Source organism: Amia ocellicauda, chromosome 1 (genome assembly GCF_036373705.1).
Source record: "Amia ocellicauda isolate fAmiCal2 chromosome 1, fAmiCal2.hap1, whole genome shotgun sequence".
NCBI lineage: Eukaryota > Metazoa > Chordata > Actinopteri > Amiiformes > Amiidae > Amia > Amia ocellicauda.
This window is the reverse complement of record NC_089850.1, coordinates 44038046-44062423: the sequence shown is the minus strand read 5'-3', so window position 1 is coordinate 44062423 and position 24378 is coordinate 44038046. Positions and strand designations below refer to the sequence as shown.

The window sequence follows — 24378 nt, the reverse complement described above, 5'->3', positions numbered from 1 at the left end:
TGATTTGCATGTTAATGAAGGAAATAAGTATTTGACCCCTTCGACTTAGTACTTGGTGGCAAAACCCTTGTTGGCAATCACAGAGGTCAGACGTTTCTTGTAGTTGGCCACCAGGTTTGCACACATCTCAGGAGAGATTTTGTCCCACTCCTCTTTGCAGATCCTCTCCAAGTCATTAAGGTTTCGAGGCTGATGTTTGGGAACTCGAACCTTCAGCTCCCTCCACAGATTTTCTATGGGATTAAGGTCTGGAGACTGGCTAGGCCACTCCAGGACCTTAATGTGCTTCTTCTTGAGCCACTCCTTTGTTGCCTTGGCTGTGTGTTTTGGGTCATTGTCATGCTGGAATACCCATCCACGACCCATTTTCAGTTCCCTGGCTGAGGGAAGGAGGTTCTCACCCAAGATTTGACGGTACATGGCCCCGTCCATCGTCCCTTTGATGCGGTGCAGTTGTCCTGTCCCCTTAGCAGAAAAACACCCCCAAGGCATAATGTTTCCACCTCCATGTTTGACGGTGGGGATGGTGTTCTTGGGGTCATTCCTCCTCCTCCAAACACGGCGAGTTGAGTTGATGCCAAAGAGCTCGATTTTGGTCTCATCTGACAACAACACTTTCACCCAGTTCTCCTCTGAATCATTCAGATGTTCATTGGCAAACTTCAGACGGGCCTGTACATGTGCTTTCTTGAGCAGGGGGACCTTGCGGGCGCTGCAGGATTTCAGTCCTTCATGGCGTAGTGTGTTACCAATTGTTTTCTTGGTGACTATGCTCCCAGCTGCCTTGATATTATTAACAAGATCCTCCCGTGTAGTTCTGGGATGATTCCTCACCGTTCTCATGATCATTGAAACTCCACGAGGTGAGATCTTGCATGGAGCCCCAGACCGAGGGAGACTGACAGTTATTTTGTGTTTCTTCCATTTGCGAATAATCGCACCAACTGTTGTCACCTTCTCACCAAGCTGCTTGGCGATGGTCTTGTAGCCCATTCCAGCCTTGTGTAGGTCTACAATCTTGTCCCTGACATCCTTGGACAGCTCTTTGGTCTTGGCCATGGTGGAGAGTTTGGAATCTGATTGATTGATTGCTTCTGTGGACAGGTGTCTTTTATACAGGTAACGAGCTGAGATTAGGAGCGCTCCCTTAGAGAGTGCTCCTAATCTCAGCTCGTTACCTGTATAAAAGACACCTGGGAGCCAGAAATCTTGCTGATTGATAGGGGATCAAATACTTATTTCCCTAATTAACATGCAAATCAATTTATAACTTTTTTGAAATGCGTTTTTCTGGATTTGTTTGTTGTTATTCTGTCTCTCACTGTTGAAATACACCTACCATTAAAATTATAGACTGATCATTTCTTTGTCAGTGGGCAAACGTACAAAATCAGCAGGGGATCAAATACTTTTTTCCCTCACTGTATATGAAACTTCTAAAATGAAAAGGCCTTGGAAACATGATCTCAAATTTGGCCTAACACCTGCATTTACACTGAAAACTAACAAAACTGTAAAATGACAGAAAGGTGAAAAATATGTGAAATGTAACACTGATAATATAAATGTACTATTTCATTCAATTGAAAGATGTTCAGTGGAGAAGTGGTAGGCCTACATGACATCTTCAAAACACACTGCACTGAAATGATCCTCTGTGTGTTTTTCTAAAACATTTCTGCACTTTCACTAGTTTCTAACGCTGGAAACATTTTGTGAAATTCTTTATTTGTTTACCATTTGTTCTGGCTAAACTGTGAAATTCTGTTTGTATAGTGACAATTCTTATCTCCCTGTCAGCAGTATCAATATTACATTACAAGCGCAAAAGCATACCGTTATATTGCCTTTTGTATTTGATTTGTTCTATGTGAGCAAATACAATAATGATCTGCTTTCCGTGAAGAAATTTACAGTATGAAGCTTTTATCATTGTTTTCTTGAAATATCCCTTTAAATTTTCTTTTTGGATTAAATAAGAATCAAAGAACAACTGCACATTTAATTGAATCACAAAATGTTTTTATTAGTCAGTTAACTTGTTCAACTTTGATACACAGATTTGGTTTGAAATCTTTGTAATTGTATATATGCAACATAAAGGCAACATTGTGGTAGTGTTAATATACATACAGACTTGCAATGTTTAATCTCTCACAGACACTTTTCAGAGAAATCATTATACATACATTTTGTGAAATACCATAGGCAATATAAAATGTGCTATTTTACATATTTCTCTTTTGTTACACTTGCTGCAGGGATAAACCTCTCAAATATCAGGAGAAACGGTGGAGAAGCAATTCAGAGGCAAAGCATACATTTTTTGTGACATTCACCATGATTTTACGAAAGTGAAATTAATTTGACGGTGGTTCTGAGGAAATAATTTAATTTAAAAAATAAACATAGACTAATACGCACAATAGGCATGCAGAAAAAGGCTATACATGCACTCACATACTGTATACATTAGAGAAAACAGATACTATGATATTTTAGAAGTTATAAAGCTGTTTGTGGTGGTGGACAGCTTTATTCCCCATGGGAATCTGCTCTATGATATTTGACTTTTCACTTTCTGCTAAGGTTTCGAAGTATTTTATTCCATGTACGAATTATATTTTAAGACTTACAAATACAGTACGTACTTTAGAAACGTACTGTACTGAGAGGCTGATTCAAACATTGGATTGATAGACTAGGATGTATACCCTAAGGTGCAGCACTGTGTTTTGTGAAGTTCTACAGAAAAGCACATCCCAACATTTATTAAAAGCCTAGTCTAATAGTAACTGCTTAAGGGCATTTTTCTAGCAGTCTCACACATAGCCCTTGCGAAAAGGACCTTGATAAAGTTTGATCTTTACCTCTCACAATTTTTTATCTCATTTTAAATCCTATTATAATGGGTCCTGCAGGACCTCTGTGTCTTTTGCTTTCTGTTCCGGCTGAGCTCTCAATTACTAAATAGACAGATTAATTGAAACAAGAATGTGCTTAACCAGAGGTTTTAATTGGAATGAGAACCAGAGCACACAGGTGCACTCCAGAAAGAGGGCTGAGCTCCGCTGCTATCATTCAAATTCAGTGAGAAGGATGATTTTCTAATCTATCTATATGGACAGTATATATATATATATATATATATATATATATATATATATATATATATATACACTCACCTAAAGGATTATTAGGAACACCATACTAATACTGTGTTTGACCCCCTTTCGCCTTCAGAACTGCCTTAATTCTACGTGGCATTGATTCAACAAGGTGCTGAAAGCATTCTTTAGAAATGTTGGCCCATATTGATAGGATAGCATCTTGCAGTTGATGGAGATTTGTGGGATGCACATCCAGGGCACGAAGCTCCCGTTCCACCACATCCCAAAGATGCTCTATTGGGTTGAGATCTGGTGACTGTGGGGGCCAGTTTAGTACAGTGAACTCATTGTCATGTTCAAGAAACCAATTTGAAATGATTCGACCTTTGTGACATGGTGCATTATCCTGCTGGAAGTAGCCATCAGAGGATGGGTACATGGTGGTCATAAAGGGATGGACATGGTCAGAAACAATGCTCAGGTAGGCCGTGGCATTTAAACGATGCCCAATTGGCACTAAGGGGCCTAAAGTGTGCCAAGAAAACATCCCCCACACCATTACACCACCACCACCAGCCTACACAGTGGTAACAAGACATGATGGATCCATGTTCTCATTCTGTTTACGCCAAATTCTGACTCTACCATCTGAATGTCTCAACAGAAATCGAGACTCATCAGACCAGGCAACATTTTTCCAGTCTTCAACTGTTCAATTTTGGTGAGCTTGTGCAAATTGTAGCCTCTTTTTCCTATTTGTAGTGGAGATGAGTGGTACCCGGTGGGGTCTTCTGCTGTTGTAGCCCATCCGCCTCAAGGTTGTACATGTTGTGGCTTCACAAATGCTTTGCTGCATACCTTGGTTGTAACGAGTGGTTATTTCAGTCAAAGTTGCTCTTCTATCAGCTTCAATCAGTCGGCCCATTCTCCTCTGACCTCTAGCATCAACAAGGCATTTTCGCCCACAGGACTGCCGCATACTGGATGTTTTTCCCTTTTCACACCATTCTTTGTAAACCCTAGAAATGGTTGTGCGTGAAAATCCCAGTAACTGAGCAGATTGTGAAATACTCAGACCGGCCCGTCTGGCACCAACAACCATGCCACGCTCAAAATTGCTTAAATCACCTTTCTTTCCCATTCAGACATTCAGTTTGGAGTTCAGGAGATTGTCTTGACCAGGACCACACCCCTAAATGCATTGAAGCAACTGCCATGTGATTGGTTGGTTAGATAATTGCATTAATGAGAAATTGAACAGGTGTTCCTAATAATCCTTTAGGTGAGTGTGTGTATATATATATATATATATATATATATATATATATATATATATATATATATATATATATATGGACATACAATATGATTATTATTCATGGTGCTGTGTTACCTGATACCAGGACTTCAACTCAATCCATATAGCTAGTGGTATCCAATTGTATTTGCATTATAATACTAACGCACTGTTTTCACAAAATGCAAAAATCACAAATACCTTCCCTGTACAGTAACAACTGTACTGGATACACAAGATAGGGTATGTTGCATGCTTGTGTATGAGGCACCATGCCTGTGTATGAGGCGGCATGTTGTATACCTTCATCCTCTTCAGCCTTCCTTGTTAGCTTACCACAAAGAAGGGCTACCTAACTTCCAGTTTTCAAACTGAACTTAGCTACTCATAATGTAAAGCAGGCATGTGGTGATCATGAGAAAAACTGAGATAAATCCTGAGGTACCAAAATCTGGGGATAACGGTTTTTGTCTAATGAGTTTAACATCCCATCATAATATGTGTTTTTAGAAAAAACATATACAATGTTGTACCTTCCTGTCTCTTATCATGATGGCATATTAAAGATTAAAGTTGCTTTTTGCTTAAAAGTGTACCAGGGTTCTACACAAGTAAAATGAAAATGTACAGGGTTCTACACAAGGTACATAAAATGGTAAATCAGGCAATGTAAATAAAAAAAGTATGCTCTGCCATTTTTCTTCTACTTCATTGTTTATACAGCATGTTGTTATGTGTATGGCTGTATAATTTTCTCTATATTTCTTCAACGTAGTTTCAGACATACATTGGTGAGTTTGATTCTTACAAACCCAAAGTTCTCTTTGAGCTTCACAATTCTTTATGCATTAAACATGTGTGACACACATATACAAGATATTTGAGAACACATTGCTTTCCCTTGTTTTTGTATTATTTACAGTAAAAATGACCCCCCCACCCTCTGAATCCTACCTTCCCCACAAACTGTGTATATTGTGTTATAAAAAGACGAATATCTCAAACATGTTGAGTTACAAAATACATAAAACTTCTTTAATTGGTGGCTAATGTTCAGCAATATAGCAAATGATGGTAACAGTCACTTTATCATACATGAACATCATTATTGTATATTTTATTTGTTTATAGACATTTTGCCTTTATGTTTTTTTACATTAGTTACATTTATATGGGTATTACAAGTTTCATAGTTCTGCTTTTGAGAGTTTGTTAAAAGCTTTGAAATTAGACACAGAGTAATGTAGAAAGTCATTATTTAAGTGAGTTGTGAGTTGAGAATTAAAATATGTACCATGGGACTGTCTATGTACCAATTCACAAGTGTGCATACATCAAAACATGGAACTTATACAATATATATTGGTCCATCTGATTTTAAATTTTAAAATAAAAAAAACATGTTCATTGTTAACAGATCAAATATAATGTATTAAAACAGTCTTAAAATCCAACAGTCTACATATATAAAATATAGATATGCAAATAGAAAGAAAATGTATTTTCAATTCAGCTTTCTTGTAACACCTGCATAACCACAAGCATTATGCACCTAACAAAGAAACAGCTTTGAAAATCAAGATTAAAAGTGTTTGCTGTATCAGGATGAAAATACAACTGTTTGTTCTTATGTAAGGTGTATTGTTGTGTGTACTGTGGTTGCCTCATGGCCCTATAATCAAGGGACATTTCCAATCAAATTGACGAATAAAAGTGCTGTGCAGAAAATGGTGCCTTTGTGAAAATGGTACTACTGTATCCTTACAACTGGACAGCATTTAAACAAAATGTGAATGGTTGTCTTGTGCATTAGAAAGTTTGACTTTGATTGTGTGTTGTTCTGAAGATGCTGCTTGTTGTTTGCGTAAGCTGAAAGGTGTTTTTTTAGATCAAACGCACACAAACTCTCCTCACCTCAGTCACATAGAGGCTGTCCCTTGATCAGAAAAGAGTAAAATGAGCAAACCAATGATTCAATCAGCTCGTCTTTGCTCTACAGTAGAGACACAATAATTATACAGGAATGACAATAGAAACCAATTAATAAAGACACAAAAATATTTGTGTATATTTTTATTATTGAGGTTATTGAGCAATTTATGTGAATGATTTTCTTCTGATATATGGTTTGTTGAATATGCTAGCATTGTACAGGAATGATGCCGAAGAGTATTTGACCTTGGCAATTATATATTACTAGACACACTGAACTATGTGCTGTGTGAGCATTTTAAATGCTCAGAGTATGCTGCAGAGTTGGCTGCAGAGTGTCATATCATTGTTATATACATGTAACACATTTGTTCCAAATGGCTTGTGTTGTATCAGTATATAAAGCCAGTCCTCGCACACCGCAGGTGGATAAGCCACTTAATGGCAGGAATATTGCATGGATATGATGCCATCCATGTACATGGTCAAGGGATCCTAGCACAATAAGCTATTTAACCCCAACTCCTGCAATTAAAGCCCTAAGTGATCATTAGAAACTAAAAAACAATCAACACATAACCATAATCATATTAGCCCTTGTGGCTCCGTAGACATTTTGTATGAATAATACTTTGCCAGTAGGCCAAATATTGAAAAAGTACCGTACAGATGACCTGGAAGCAGTTATACAGCAAGTGGCTAGAGCACTTAACACACCACCGGATTTAGTGGTCTTTATGAGGTTCTGTGTGTCAGAGTATTACTAAAACAACTGAATGTTTTGTGAAACTAGTCAAATATGTTTTCCACTTTGAGGACACCTCTATATGCATACATAATTATCTTTGGAAAGACAGCCATTGGTTGCACACATTGTTTTGATTTGCACATTTTAATCATTCTGTCTGAATTTGCTGCATATATTTAAGTGTATGTTTTGTTTCAACTTTAACAACTCTCTATTTGATTAAAGATTTTCTCTGTTCATTTAAAAACCTTAGTATGCCTATCAAACTCAAATATACAAACCAGCAAAAAACTAAAATCACCTTAATGATTACACTCATCTTTTTCCCTTGGTGGACAAGAGGGAATAATTTAAAAGATTTCCTTGTTGTAAACATACACTTTTATTTATGATACACACTTTTGAGATTGGTGTTTGAATTTCAAAAAATTATTATTTGCATGTGCTCTTTCTGAGAAGATTCAGGCTGAATTTGCAGATCCAGTTTGAAAGGATGAACTAGTGTCTGCTACTCCGGTCCTTCAAACTCGAATCACAGTGAAGGTGCCACAACACTTCCATGAGTACAGAAAAATAAAACCCACAGTACATTCTTTTTCAAACTCGGAAACAGTCAGGTCCTCTAATGTGTTAATGGCAGTTTGAGTACTTTTTGGGGGAAAAGTAGTCTTGTTGCATGGCTCTACTCCCAAGATGTTACATATGGGTCTTACATAGATGACTGTGTTAGGAAAAGAAACATCAAAGGAAGGTAGAGGATTTCCTACCTCAGTCAGTGCATTTTATTTGAAAATAGCATTCAATGGTTTTATGAATGGAATAATAATAATAAAAAAAAACCTTCAAATAGATGTATTTTTGGTGCAGAATTTATACCTCTACAAAATTAATGTCCATTTGCTTACTACAGTGTACAACATGCAGACCCCAGGGTAGTCCATTACTATCGCAATATATCCTTTTTCCAAGATTTTCACACTAATCCTGTGTTTTTAAGACACTGGATTGAATTTTGAATATGTGAAAGATTTTCAATATTGGCAACAGAGGTGTTAAACATTAAATTTGTAAATAATAATTTTACAAATATACAGGTATCCACCATAATATTGTCAATAAACATTTTTTGTCACAATCTCTCTCTGAAGACAGATAACATCAAAGAAATCCTGCATAAAGGTTATTTTCATATATTTTAAAGGGAAAGTGTGTTTGTAATAAAACACTGGAGGTATATTAATGTCTCTGATGGTCTGCTGAGTATTTCAGCTGTGTAAATGAAAACTCTTTTAATTAAATTGATAGCATACATATTGTCATTAGTACAGTGATAACATAGTGTATACCATGGACGTCCAACATGCGGCCCGCCTGAGATTTTTTTACCAAATAAGCTGGCACACATGAACTAGAAGACCAGTAGGGCCTAACAACCTGCCCGCCACTACCGCTGTGTCACTGACTACTGCCAGGAGTCATGCTAGCAGGCTATACTTCACCATTGTTATCAATAAAACAATCATACGGCCAACACACACATGGATTTTTGATCATGTGGCCCACTATTGAACGCCCCTGGTGTATACTATTATAAAAAAGTTGAAAGCTGATGCAGTGGCATTTCAACAGTACTGCGTTTATGGTTTGCAAACAAAAAAAAGGTTCAGCATTGACCTGTTATCTGGTCATAAGGACGTCTGCTAATAAATAAATAAACAATTCAGTGGTGACCAACAAATTGACATAAACCTTAACAAATGGAAATGGCAAGCATAACTGTACTTGTCTATTCCTGAGAGTACATGAGTAATATCACAAGTTGTTGACAAAGCTGTGGTGGAAGAGGGATTCATTTGTGCAGGATTCCTCTCCTGCTGGGAAGATCAATCATATACACTGGATTACTCGGGATTCTGGGACCATCGGCGGTCAAAACCTTGAGCCATCCGCGAATGGCAAGTTACGAAGTTGTACCCTGATATTGTGTTTTGATTCATGAATAGTAGAAAGTGTCTTCTAACAATAAATTAAAACATGACAGGGCACAGATTTGTACTACAATTTGCAGATAGGTCAGTTTTTATTTTTTATTCTAGCCCTTAGTCAGCTGTGTGACGAGCATATCCATAAATATGTGTGCTTTATTTTCCAAAACTCATACCAAGTTGATGCATGTGATAATTGCATGAAGGCTTTGATCACGTGTCATTTACTAAACATCTTCACATTAAAACTCATAACTTTAATGGGAACACCATTCAAAGGGTGCCTCACTTTATGTTTTTAGCATGTCTTCTGCAGTGATTAACTACTTTTTAAAAGCTAATGCAAAAAATGGGTCAAATGATTTGCTCAATACTGCAATTTAAACGACAGCCCTGGTTGTTCCTAAATGCGCTACTGACTGTTTCTTTTTTACTTATAGTTTAACATTAAACCATACAATGTTTAAGCAAAACTATTACTATTTTTACCATCCACATCTCAGATTATTAAAATCAATAAAAATATATGACTACATGAAATGGATGTGTTTCCATGGGGAAGTCCTTTGAATATCAGATACATTGTATTAAAAATATGTTTGGAAGACGGTAATGTGAAGTAAAAAATTTAGGGAAAAATGTAGGTTAATATTTTGTTGTTGATTTCATGCCCCTGAGCTTTTCTATGATAAATACATTGGATTCTTCACCCTAAATCCATGACTGATAGACTGCAATGATGTTATCTTTCCCATCTCTTACCTCAGTGTTAACACTAAAGAAGATGGAGAGTATACATTTGCCTGCTAATTAGCCCATGTCATCCTTTGGGATAACATGGGTATAATGACTGATTGTTTAAAGTTAGGAATGTATATCCTTTAATCCTGTTATATGTTTAAAAGGGTTTGTGAAGAGTATTTCACAAATTCATAGTTTTTTCTGTTTAGAAAGGTGGCTATGACTTCTTGCTTGTGTATCTAAGGGAGTGATTCAAGCCTGCAAAGTAGTGAAAATGTGCGCAATCCCACCGCATATTAAATATACATAGTGAATGACAAAATGACAAAGCAAGTGTAATCTGAATTATCCAGTTTTACGTGACCAACTTTCAGAATTCTGTCAGAAATGTTGAATGTTTAAATATTTAATGGTCTAATGTTAACATTAATCTTCGGTTAAATAACAATATATTGTAAGTATGACTGAACTACACAGCAATCAGGGAACCCAATTCCCAATTAATAATTAAGGGTTAATAATTAAAACCCTGTCTTCACCTACTTTAAAAAATAGATTATTTTGTTTGAGCAGAGAGTAAAGTTTAGTTGAATGGCAATAAAAAGTAGATAGTTTTCAAAAGTATCAGAAAGGTCAATTTGAATGTCAATTTCTGGTCAGCATTCACCATTACTCAGTGCAGGGGCTGTGATAACAATAATAATAATAATAATAATAATAATAATAATAATAATAATAATAATAATAATAATAATAATTGTTCTGAGAATAGCAACAAAATGGCACAAAAAGTATCCTAGAAACAGAAATGCAGTTTTATTTATTCCCTTTACAGATGAATTGATTTTATGGTTGTATTTTAAGCTGACTGCTTACATTAGGAAAGCAAGCTGATGACAGTGATGTAACTGACATTTTTGTTTTCATATGGAGCCTCAAATGTAAACAGATGTCTTCTCCTGTGTGGCAATTCACTTTGAAGCATTAAACTATTTTGGCATCCTTTTTACCTTAAATTCTCTGTTGTCCTTGAGGTGCTAAAAATAGCAGAACTGGAGATATTAGGAGAGAGCAGTTAATTGTAAGGAAAACAGGGATGTCTTTTAGGACTTAAGTGCAGTATTATATATAGTTTTTGCAAGTGTTCAAATTGTAAGTGTATCAGTGATTTGAATATCTGTAGTCACTGCACAGTTTGAATTAGTGGACCTGGTCACTGATTGGTCCCTATCGGGGGCCAATTAGATTCCCTGATCAGAACCTGCCCTGCACTGCCTTGCCCTATATGATACAGACATTATTGACTGGAATTAACAACAGTCTTATGTTACTTCTTCATTTACATTAATGTAATAAACTGAAAGGTTTGAATGAAATGCAATGCCTTAAGATTCACGTCAATGTATTAGGAGACTATAAAAGCAGAAGTCTACTGCTTATGTTTTTCTGTGCTCAGTTCAACTACAGTAACACAATATAATATCACAATACAATATCCTCTGCTCTTGCTGAAAAATATCTAATAGTAACCAAACAAAACGTTTTTTTTAATAAAATCATTCAGATTATAATATGCAATTCAGGAAAGGAACAAAACATTCACACAGAGCTGACACCATTTGAAAAGTCTCATCTCCTCACACATTTCCAGAATAGTGAGAAGTTAGATGACAGATGTAAAAACCTGACAACTGGCTGTGTCATATTGTACTCTGTAATATTACATTGTGTGTGAGCTCCCAATTTATCAGTGAAATTGGAAAATGCCTTAGTTCAAGGGAATTAAGGGATTAATTGATTAACCTTATTTTGTCTCCAAGAATACCTCAGGACATGGATCAAAGCCATACTGCGAAGCTATGGTATGCCTTTTGGAAAAAACAAGACAGCACAATTTCAAAACAGATTTCTTCATACCTGAAGCTCTTCCATCTTTTTTCTTCCTTTCCTCATCTCTTATTATTTACCTCTTCAACTCCTTTCTTTACTTCCTCGTTTGTTTTATTAGCATTATAAATGGAATTTAAAATAAGCCTTGACCCACTCTCTGATGCTTATGGTAGGACAGCAATCAGCAAGGGCAGCCGTCATGGAAAAATCCCTCTTCAACTTTTTCAAATGCAACTTTTTCAACTTTGATATTCAAATCCAACTAGAAAGGGCTGTAGTCTATAACCAAATGATTTCCACTGCAATGTCAGTCTCTCCAAACAGAACCCAATGTGTACCACCCAGGTAATGTTAATCCTTTGTTCAACCACTCTTACGTCAATAGATTTCAACTTAAATGGGAGAACTTCATTTCTGTGAACCACCAAATTTGAGTTGGTGTCAAATGCAAACAAATAAATCAATATTTGTCACCCTAATACAATTAATTGTGTGCTTTTGCACCCTCCATTTGTTAAATTCTACTGTGGTAGGGCCTAGTCTAATCCCCTTGCTAAGTAAATTTGTGTCAGCCCTGAAGGTAATCTCGTCCTCAATTCAAGCCAGCAATAAGACAAATAGTAACTGTTGAGTATTTATCAAGGACCAGGAAATAATGAGCAACAGGCACTGCATTTGTTAAACAAGGAAAATAAGGCCAGAATGTTACCTACATGATTAATTTTACAACACTAACTAGTTCGAATTAAAAAGTTGTGAGTTTCAGTTCACAAACACAGAACTGTGAAAAAGCCCTCTTTAGTTTTGCTTCAATTTTGCTGTCTTCACAGTGCAAACAAAAGACAACAGCGAAGTAAAACCAAGACAATATGGTAGGTTTAAATTAAGTATTTTTTGTTTTGTTTTGTTTTTCCTTCATTTGTAATATTTTCCTAACTTTCCTAAGATTTAATGACTGAATGAAAACAGTTTTTCCACAACACCCGAGACGAGCTCATTGTCTTAGAAGGTTATTGCTATGAATTCCCCTAGAGGTATACCTCCCAACATTTCCAGTTGCAAAAGTGGGTTGTAAAATAATGAAATAAATCATAAAGCCATCAGATTTATGGGGATGTCTTAAAAAAAAAAAAAAAATCAAAATAGTGAAGAAGAAAAAAAGCAGAATTAATAAATAAGCAACAAACTGATAAATAATTGAGTGGGAAGATTTAGTTTTGAATTATGTAAAAGTTTTTGATCATGTTATAGAACATGATACAGAGCAATTAATTTAAATTCTTTATGTGTTGTTCACTGTACTTGACAAATCTTGAACTTAATGAGCTTGTCTTACATCCCAATTGAAAAACGGAATTGACACACACAATATTTAAAGGTAGGTTCGTTTTTCAGAAACCATAATCAAAAAGCACGTGGCCCTAAACAATAACCTGAGAAGAAAATATGCAGTTGCAATGCTGAAAAACAAATAAAATACCACTTTTCAGCTTCACGTTCACCATCAGTTTCAATTGTATTTTGGCCCACCCACAGTAATCGATGGATTCTACTTAAAGGTAATGAGATTAATATAGGAAAAGCAGTTACTGGGAGTCAGTGCAGGACAGTCACACAGAATACAGGACTGTTGGGAGGTATGATGTTGTAATTAACCCAGTTAATTACATGAACCCCGATTGCATTCCAAACACACAGCAGGTACAAGATCACATCCTTCAACATTAGTTTAACTCGCACAGGTAACTGCAGGGTGTAGGAAATTGAGTTTTTGGTACAGACCCAAACATGTAACCATCTGTTATTTATACTTACTGGTCCAAGGGTTGCCTTGGGATGAGGTCTTCAGAAGTTACTGACCTGCTGAGAAGGAGCATGGTTATAAATAGCTTTATCCTCCCACATCCTTCGTTTTTTTTTTATAGAATCCCAAATGATGTTGAACATTTTACATCCCTTGTGAATTTTGCATTCAGGTAAAATCCTACCAGAAATACATTCCTCTTCGTTATGTTGTATCATTGGGGTTTTTAGTTTTTTTTGTTTTAAAAGCCTAGTCATAAGGAAGTCTCAACGCAGGAGCCGTTTCTGTGGAGGGACCTGTGGTTATGGTTGAGACACCCTTCATTCCGATGGACAATCAAAACAGGAAAGTACAGTGCATCTTGGTAAGCTGGGGGATCCTCTTCACTTGTGATCTGTCCCGACAAGCACCGGGTGTTCTCGCCCGGGCAGCTCTGCTCGTTGAGGCTCCCACTCCTGCTTCTCCAAAAGCAGCTCCGTCTAGAACCATACAGTCGCCCCAGGGAGAACCGGCTGGCACTGAAGGGGATCCTGGAGCTGCCGTTGCAGATGCTGAGCGCACTCCTGGAGAAGATGGAGGAGCTGCTGATGGCCCGGTGACACCGCTCACAGTTTTGCCTGTAGCCACCGTAGTTGCACACTGCATAAGTGTTACAGCTAGAGAGTTGGGCCAGGTCCATTAACACAGCCTCTGAATAGCTGGGTACCAGCTGCTGGTTGGAGCGGATATGCCATTCCAGCTCTGTGCTGTCGATGGTGTTGACCCGGGGGATGCGGCGACAGTAGGGGCGCTCATCAGAGGGGGTCACAGGGACATAGTCGAAGCCAAATAGCTTCTCCACGTGGTAGTGAACATATGCAGTGCGATACTCGGTCAGCACACGCAGAGGCCACGATAGGGTGAAGAGGGCTGCCACCCAGAAGACATAGTGGGAGACGTACCAAGGGAGGTGGTCAGGGTCAGAGAAGGCAATCATGTACTCCTTAAAGTCTACATTCTTCAGATGCATTCCTTCCCTTGCCTCCATGTAATCGTCCAACCCCTCGTTCTCTGTGAAGAACCTGGCCCTCTGAGTCAGGTAGGAGTTTTCTGATTCTACATTAGCAAAGCTAAAGCACTTGGTGAACCTCAGCTTGGTGACGGCGAAGCTCTCCAAGCCCAGGAGATCCTTGGAAATGTCCTTCACCCCGCAGTTGGCATAATCGAACTCTGCCTCAGCCACGTGGGTGTTGACCCTTTCATGATAGACCTGGGTGGTGGTGTAGGCATCCCCGTTCCGGTACCGCGTGACTTGCCTAGTCCTCCGCACATAGTGGTAGCTGATGGCCTTCCACCAGATGCATGGTGTGGCCTGCTGCATCCTCTGGACGCGTTCAGAGACACTGTCCACATCCACTTTGTACTGCAGCTCATTCCTGCTGTAGCAGTGCCAGCATTCCACCAGGTAGACCACGTACAGCATGACAAGGAAGGCCAATGGGATGTAGACATAACCATTGGAGCAGGGGCTGTCATGGTAAATCATTGACTTCCCCTTGTAGGCACTGTCAAAGGTCAGCCGGGTGACCTTGGTCACATGGCACCATGTCATGGCGCCCATGCAGCCATACATGAGCAAGGAGAGCAACAGACATTTCCAGTGAGACTCTCTGCACAGAGATTTGCTGAGGGACTGCTTCAGTGGTCGCTGCTGCACGGCAATCCATGAATGCATGAAGAGAGTGAAACACAATGTCACATTAGCAGTCACAACAATACATCTGATTGGCAGTCTTTCAATGATCCAGAGAGAGACAGATAAGAGTACAGTTGTTCATCAGCACAAAATAACTTTAGAGTACACATTTTCTTTCTTGGTAAAAACATGATTTGACAGGCCTATGTAAGTGAACATACTAAACATCAGTCAAAACTAAAATAAATTAAGATGTGATGTTTATGGCCCGGTTGACCAATGTTTTAGTTGTCTAAATTTCTCATAAGGTGTTTCCTCTGCACCACTGTGATGAGAAGAAGACCATTTGCTTCTGTCTTGTACATTTTACTCTTTATGATTCATTGCTATTTTAAGCCAAACCTACACACTCTTTTTAATTGGGACATCGCTTTATAGTGTTAACCATAAATGTAATTTTGTATTTTTCATAAAACTGAAAATCAAAATAATTTATACAAATCTGTTCTTATATTTATGTATTTGCATAAAGAAACATAACTTTTGGTTAAGCAAATGGAAACAAGCAACAATTAATTTCAAAAGAGGCAAGATTTTTTTCCCATCTTGTTGTGATGAGCAGATGGCTATGCATTTTCACAAGACAAGACTCATCTGTGTCTACAAATTGCGCTGAGAGGTCAGTTTTTTGAACTGCGGAGAAAAGTCACTCATTTGTCAGCTTTTTCTATGTCGTGGTATATAGACTATTATATGCATGTTGATTAGTCATTTTTAATGTAAGCAACTGAATGTGGTTGGGCAGTGGTGAGGCTTAATATCATACCTCTAGTTATCATACCACATGACTGCAATCGTTTCTTGCTGTTGCTGTTTTGCACATTTTCATCAATGTAAAATGCAGATAAGCCCAAACAACTTGCATTTAACATGTAGCTAATCCTTCTTTCTTAACACACTGATGATGCTCATACTAACCTCAGACAAGTGCATAACCCCAACCATTTGACAAGCAAAGAGGAAACAAAAAACCTAGCATGAGTATAATAAGATTATACAATGTATTAAAGATGATGGACTGGGCCGGTCCAGGCTGTGGAGCAGACCCTCGACAGGTGTAATAGAAAGTACTATGCCTGTGATAGACTTGATTCAGACCACTGATTGTGCACAGCCCTAAAAACTAAAAACCCTTTAAGAAGCTAAATAATTAAATTTACCTACAGTGGGAATCAGATCATATCAGCAGCTGTAGCTTCCTTGTTTCAGATCTTCCCCTGCTGGTGTTTATGTGTTGGCCTCAAAGTGCTATTGAATTTCAACTCCCCTAAATCCACAGACACTAGTGTAACAGGAACGGATGACTGCCCGATTCAGGAGCACCCTTCAACGGCAGCCTTTTTCTCCATATTCAATATGAAAAGTAAAGTCCTGAATTGTAAGTGCTGGCATTGTTTATGCATGAGCTACAGTGTTTTTGTGCCCCACTGTACCTGTCAAGATCTAACATCAGCACATATAACTTACAACACCAATTCCCCCCCGGGAAGAAGCTTAACAGAAAAGGGCAATGTCCTTATTTAGAAATATTCCATAACAAAATACATAGCTTCAAAATCTTAATTACTTTCAAAGCACCAAAAAGCAGTTCACATGGATTTTAAAATCTGTAGCCTCTGAGATAGGCCTGAAAGGTTCACAGGCTTAAAACCAGAAGGACCCTGATCCCAGGGTGCAACACTAGGCATGAAGCCTGCATCACAAGCTGACAGGGGCTTGTGGGGATCCTTGCATAGACCTGCATGTGAATCAATTACACTCTGAAGGAAAGGATAATATTTCTGGTAAAACCTATTCCCAATCCACTCATATACCAACATGTTACTGAGTTATGCAATAGGGACTACTTTTATTACTCAACAATAGCCTGTGGTGGAAGTCTTGTGTGAATGTAAAGTATACTGCACAGATTTTAAAGTTATTGACACCTCATGACCATAAACTAAACGTTGTTAGAAAAAAGCAGAGAGCTATTATTGGCACACATTAACACAGAGTGTGCATTTGAAGATTCTGTCACAGGATTACAATTCTCTATGAAGGGCAGGTAGGACTAGAATGTAATCTTCTGAAGATAATGGTTGTGTTAGAGAAGCGGATATGACAGCTGGACATCAGTTCTTAATTTGGTAGTGGCACTGTTATTGTGACATGCGCTTTCATTCTTTAGACTAGTGCTGATATAATTCTCTCTGTCAAGATTTCCTTTGCAGGAGTGGCGGAGAGATCGCGTTAAAAATAAGAGAATCTGATCTATGAACCTTGCAATTTTTCTCTTGCAAAATTATACAGCTATGAACAAATATCTACACACCAGAAAAAAACTTGTATGTGTGGCTACAGTTTTTGGAATATGACATAGAAATGATATATTCTTTTTTTTCAATATTATCCTTCCATTTTCATTGTTGTAGCAGTTATAGTTTTGATACTACTACTTCTACTACTACTACTACTACTACTACTACTACAGCTACTACTACTACTACTACTACTACTAATAATAATAATAATAATAATAATAATAATAATAATAATAATAGATATACATTGTTATTTATCAGTCACTTATTTAATAACAAAATAAATTATGCTGAATGCACTTAAACCTTAAGTTACATACATGTAGCCTAGAACCTTTGCTCATACTACATAACAGGAAGGGAGAAAAGCTATGCGGTATTTAAAAGACAAAAGCAAAACCGATAACCAGAAAGCTTTGTAAAATCTTGCTTTGCAGGATTATTCAAAGCAACGCTCACATTCAAATGTCAGCCTGTGGATCCTCCATCATATCTTATTCTGGCACATTCCTCTGCTCTGAAGTAGTCTGCACTGCAATCTCTTTTTGTGAAATTGTTAACCTGCATAGGGGCTGAAGGGCTTGAAAACAATTCCAATTCAATTAGCAACATCAGTGTTAATCCTATATATTCAACTATACACAAATGTAAATGCAGGTATTTATTTTTAGAATGCACCACAACCTGACATTTCCACAAGGCCGCGGTATTACATACTTAGAACTTATTACGAACATAGAATTTACTTCTGTTGATATTGATGTGGTTTGATTTTCTGATGGAATTTTTAGTACCAGCACCACTTTTCAATTCTGTCTTAAGGGATATTTTCTCTGATATGCTGTTAGTGCAGAATAAAATACATTCCTTGCATTAGCATAAACATGATCAAATTTAGAATAACAGTATAAGAACAAATTATTCTGATAAACCAGTTAACAAGCAATGTGAAATCTGAATCCTGTCTCAAAAGAAAAAAGCACCATGTATTTAAAAGCACATTTCATACCCAGTGTTATAAAACCAAACCACACTTTTGAGTTGCTTTCATTGATGTTGATAACATGCAGTCTTACCCAGGTATTCAAATGACAACACAGAATAAACAACCGTATGTGTTAATAAGAATCTATACCACTCTGACAAATTGGTTTGCCTGGAATGCATCCCTGGAGGTTTAGATCCTCGGCCCTCCTGTCTGCAGATTGGTAAGCAATCACTTATCATCTTTCCCACAGTAGGACTGCTCATCATTAGCTCAGACTCTAATTGAAATATCACCTTCCCCACCAATACTGAGATTTCAAAGAGACATGCCTCCCCATTACAATGTTTTTGGCACTGTTTTTTATTACTTTATTATGCATACCATGGAGAACTCCTTGCTTAATACATAATTTGTGTTATTATTATGATGATTATTACTAATATTAAACTTACTCTTATTACTATTATTGTTATTAATGAGTTTGAACTAACTCTGTGAAGAATCTTACTTTAAATCTTTTCCCTTCCTTTACAATACTGATTTTTACAATAGTAAATTGGATGTATGGCAGTACGTGCCTGAAGCAAGTGAACTCTTGAAGTCTGTAGGTATCTGTAAAAACTAAATATTTTTTTACGCACATCAAGGTTATTTATCTTACGCGTCATAGTGGGTGCTCTATACAACAACTAGTTTAAATGCCACAGAGATTTAACATAATCACAAAATAAGTGGTGAAACTTTATTGTTTGCACAAATAGACTTTGTTTTCAGGTTCATTTTCTTGTTAATCTGGGATTATCCACCAGCAGAAAATGCAAAGTATCATTGAAGTTACAGGGCTATATTGCTTCACAATTAATTAACATATTTATCTTTGGTCTCTTTATTAAACAATCAGCTGAGATGTCAGTTCAAAAATAAACAAAGAATAAATTCATTTGGTCCTCACTGTCCTCCTAGATCCATTCATGTCAAATTTAATGTGTTTAAAATTCATTTCCCCACTTTGTAAACCAATAGGAAGCAATTGAAGGTTTTTAATATCATCTACACAGCTTTCTACAGTACACAAGTAAATACATATGAACATAAGATGTGTTGTTTGTGATCGTCCATTCTTCATTGTAATTAGATTGTGTACTCCCATGCATTTCTTAAAGCTCATGTAAAGCACTGTACAGGGTGAGCAACTGACCCATGCATCTTGCCTTCTTGTCCATTGGTAAACCATTAACAGGGCATACTGTTTAAACTTCCCTCAACTGAGATTGCAGAAGTCTTTTCATAAGGTTCTTATGCAGGAATATTTAGACTGATATTGATGCAAGCATAAATAGAATTACACACAGCACATAATATATTAAATATAGCCCATACATTAAAATATAGTATTATTATTACTACTACTACTACTACTACTACTACTACTACTAATAATAATAATAATAATAATAATAATAATAATAATAATAATATGATGATGATGGTGATACAAATGATGCACATGCTTTAACTAAGATGTGCAAATGTTTGTTACTTGTATGTAAATGTAAGCCATTATGAGAATTTTGCATGTCGAATGATATTGTACAAGAGAATGCCCGGTGCCTTCAAAATGCATACATATTCAGATGTGTTTAAACTGTCATTAGATTCTTATTTTGTAAGCGAGTGCCTCAACCTTGTTACAAAATCGACGTTAGACAACAGGTATATGCCAATAAATGACACAACGTCCACCAATAGCCCTTCCAAACAAGCGTTATAAAATATGTGATTTGATTTAGTTCAATTTGCATCAGGATATAATAATGCTCTGCGTGTTGACACAATTTCCAACCAGCAGCCCGACACAGGACATTTCATTGCTGGGAATTCAATGGCACTGTCTCTGGGCTGAAGGAATAAGGAATGATCCGACATGGGTCTGTCCCTTCTTCCCCAAATTATTTGCTTGGCTTTTCTGGAAATCACAACCTGGTGGCAACTGCGAATTATGTTCGCCTAGTTAGCCGATTATACAGCACGAGTATTTAAAAAACAATAACACATTATCATAAATAAGATATGCAGGGTGTTGGTAAGCCGTTTAGTAGATTTATTAGCACAGTGCATACATTAAAAGCTTTTATTCTATTCTGGTGAAGGAAGAGGAGGTGTTTTCTTTGCATGATGCACGATTACATTATTATTATTATTATTATTATTATTATTATTATTATTATTACTACTACTACTACTACTACTACTACTACTACAGGGGTTTCCACCCGACTCAAAGGTGCAAGGCTCTTCTCACCTCCTCCCTGGCGCCGGCGCTGTCCTCCTCGGGCACGGTGCTGGTGCTGCTCTCGCTGGCTGCCGCAGCCGAGGCTGGGGGGGACATGATGGTAATGATGGGGAATATGGGGATGGGGCATGGATCACCTTTGGAGCAAAGAGGTCCCAATCACAGCATTGCAAAAACTCGCCAGCAAGCACAAAATACATCATCCAAGACAGCCCGAACAAAATCTGTGATCAGAGCCACAACATCCACGCCTTCACCGTTCTCACAGCCCGGCTATATATATATATATATATATATATATATATATATATATATATATATATATATGACACAATATATATTTCTCTGTTTTTATATCCAAGGAAAATAAAAACACAAATTAAAAAATCTATTTTATTGCTATCCTTGTCGTTTTGGGGGAGGGTGTTGCTATACAGAATTTGCACGCCAAACCCTTCATAAGATTTAGACGCGTCAGTAAGCTTTCCTTTGCCTCGGTGAAAAAGAAAAATACATCACTTCCAGAGCTGAGGGAAAAACCAATCTGTGACAACTGGAACTAAAGTAATGCACATCCACCAAAGATACTGTGTCGGGTTTCCATGCAAATGCGCGTTTCTTTGACGCTGCTGCTGCGGGAATGCTGGTCAGATGCGCTGGGGCTGGGGTGCAGGAGGCTGCAGGTTAAAGATCCTGGGGATGCCTGTCCAGGTGTCTGTGCCGAGACAGTGCTTGGGTGTCTTGTAAAGACGTTTTTCTTCCTCCTTTCCTCTCCCTCCACTGGGCGGAAAACGTGACCTTGTCTGTGTGCAACAGAAGAAGAAAGGATCTGATCTGGTATCGCAGGTCAGTTGTATTGGACAGGAAATAGAAATGATAAATGTATAGCCTAATAAAAACTGAAAACAAGACAGGCCAAATTCAGTGGGGGTTAGTGCAGTCTTGCGATCAAAACGGTGGAAATGATTTAAGTAAAGAGCAAAACATCCTACTAATACTGTACGTATATGTCTGATCCACTATGTGAAATTAGCAAAGGACTTAAACGAAAGGATTTTACATAAATCAAAATATAACCTGCTTATTTGCGATGAACTGTATAATATATAAAGAAAGAATCTGAAACCAGAACAATCTCATACAATCAGGGTTGTTGTTCCTGACTGATTGCTTTGTGTGTATTTGTCTCTTGGTTAATTCTTTATCATTTTAAGGGCACCTATGAAAATAAAACCCTGGTTTCTATGGGTACCTTACTGGTCAAAAAGCAACTAAACAAGCAAGTAAACCAACAACAAAAACTCCATGTGAGATGGACCTAGGTGAGCTTTCATTTCATGATCTGAAAGATGAAGCATGTTTTGACCATGCTCTTTCTCTTGATCCTCATATAAAGCAGTCTACACAGATTTATTTTATTTGAAGACATTTTGACAGACATAGTCCTATTATTTCACAGCTGGATGTAGACGGACTGAAACGTCTTAATTTAATGTAGGATTCATTACTATAATGCTGGTTTCTTTGGTGACTTTATAGGGATTGTTATCCTAACCCTCGCCCAGAACAAAATGTAACACTAATTTCATCACTTATGATTAATCTAAGGCAGAATTTAGCTAAATTACTCAAACTAATTTTCTTTTAACAACCTAGATCAGTTAGATCATCCTACTTTCATCCATATACCTAATTTTAGCTTAGGTATATATATATATATATATATATATATATATATATATATATATATATATACACTCACCTAAAGGATTATTAGGAACACCTGTTCAATTTCTCATTAATGCAATTATCTAACCAACCAATCACATGGCAGTTGCTTCAATGCATTTAGGGGTGTGGTCCTGGTCAAGACAATCTCCTGAACTCCAAACTGAATGTCTGAATGGGAAAGAAAGGTGATTTAAGCAATTTTGAGTGTGGCATGGTTGTTGGTGCCAGACGGGCCGGTCTGAGTATTTCACAATCTCCTCAGTTACTGGGATTTTCACGCACAACCATTTTTAGGGTTTACAAAGAATGGTGTGAAAAGGGAAAACCATCCAGTATGCGGCAGTCCTGTGGGCGAAAATGCCTTGTTGATGCTAGAGGTCAGAGGAGAATGGGCCGACTGATTCAAGCTGATAGAAGAGCAACTTTGACTGAAATAACCACTCGTTACAACTGAGGTATGCAGCAAAGCATTTGTGAAGCCACAACACGTACAACCTTGAGGCGGATGGGCTACAACAGCAGAAGACCCCACTGGGTACCACTCATCTCCACTACAAATAGGAAAAAGAGGCTACAATTTGCACAAGCTCACCAAAATTGGACAGTTGAAGACTGGAAAAATGTTGCCTGGTCTGATGAGTCTCGATTTCTGTTGAGACATTCAGATGGTAGAGTCAGAATTTGGCATAAACAGAATGAGAACATGGATCCATCATGCCTTGTTACCACTGTGCAGGCTGGTGGTGGTGGTGTAATGGTGTGGGGGATGTTTTCTTGGCACACTTTAGGCCCCTTAGTGCCAATTGGGCATTGTTTAAATGCCACGGCCTACCTGAGCATTGTTTCTGACCATGTCCATCCCTTTATGACCACCATGTACCCATCCTCTGATGGCTACTTCCAGCAGGATAATGCACCATGTCACAAAGGTCGAATCATTTCAAATTGGTTTCTTGAACATGACAATGACTTCACTGTACTAAACTGGCCCCCACAGTCACCAGATCTCAACCCAATAGAGCATCTTTGGGATGTGGTGGAACGGGAGCTTCGTGCCCTGGATGTGCATCCCATAAATCTCCATCAACTGCAAGATGCTATCCTATCAATATGGGCCAACATTTCTAAAGAATGCTTTCAGCACCTTGTTGAATCAATGCCACGTAGAATTAAGGCAGTTCTGAAGGCGAAAGGGGGTCAAACACAGTATTAGTATGGTGTTCCTAATAATCCTTTAGGTGAGTGTATATATATATATATATATTAACTATTAGGTTAACTATTATTGATTAGTTTGTTTATTTATTAGCTTACCCAGGGCAAATAACATTTTTCACAATAAACATTTTCAAAACATTATCAAGTGAAGTAAAATACAATAAATACAATCTGTACTAACTGTCACTTATCAAAACTTACCACTCTCAAATTTCCCCCTGGCATATTTCTGTATGTGGCACACAATTGTGAGAGAGGTAAAAATGTTAGATAAATAACCTTTCCTTTCAGAAAGAGACAACACTGTAGCTCAGGAAAAGCTCAGGGAAGGTGGCTTTGGTGGTGGTGTTGGTGTCTCGCACACAATGTTAAGTAGGTGTGATGTAGGCTTGAAAACTGGACCTGATAAAAAACTATTTTCCATGATCACCTTAGACCCAATAAAGCAGATTTGGGGATCAGATATCAATCCCTATAAAAATGTATTTTGATATGAAAGTATTAAACTATAACTTAGGGTTCCTCATTACTTGATCTAAAATAGCCAGCATTTTCAACACAATATTCTGGAGTATTCATTAGAGACCTAAAAACATTGGTTGC

The 24378-nt window shown here is 37.6% G+C and overlaps 1 protein-coding gene across 1 annotated transcript; it reads right to left on the bottom strand.

The window, feature by feature from the left end:
- Positions 1-12726: 12726 nt before the first annotated feature.
- tmem151ba (transmembrane protein 151Ba) lies at positions 12727-20933 on the bottom strand. Its single transcript, XM_066690826.1, has 2 exons — positions 20836-20933; positions 12727-15197 (listed from the first exon to the last, which is right to left on the bottom strand). Exons 1-2 carry the CDS (start codon positions 20920-20922, stop codon positions 13761-13763), a joined length of 1524 nt encoding a protein of 507 aa, XP_066546923.1. The 5' UTR covers positions 20923-20933; the 3' UTR covers positions 12727-13760.
- Between the last annotated feature and the right edge of the window lie 3445 nt (positions 20934-24378).

Coding starts and splice junctions, on each gene's coding strand:
- tmem151ba (XM_066690826.1), bottom strand. CDS start 20,922: ATGTCCCCCCCAGCCTCGGCTGCGGCAGCCAGCGAGAGCAGCACCAGC. Junction 15,198..20,835: donor GCGCCGGCGCCAGGGAGGAG/GTGAGAAGAGCC, acceptor ATTGCCGTGCAG/CAGCGACCACTGAAGCAGTC.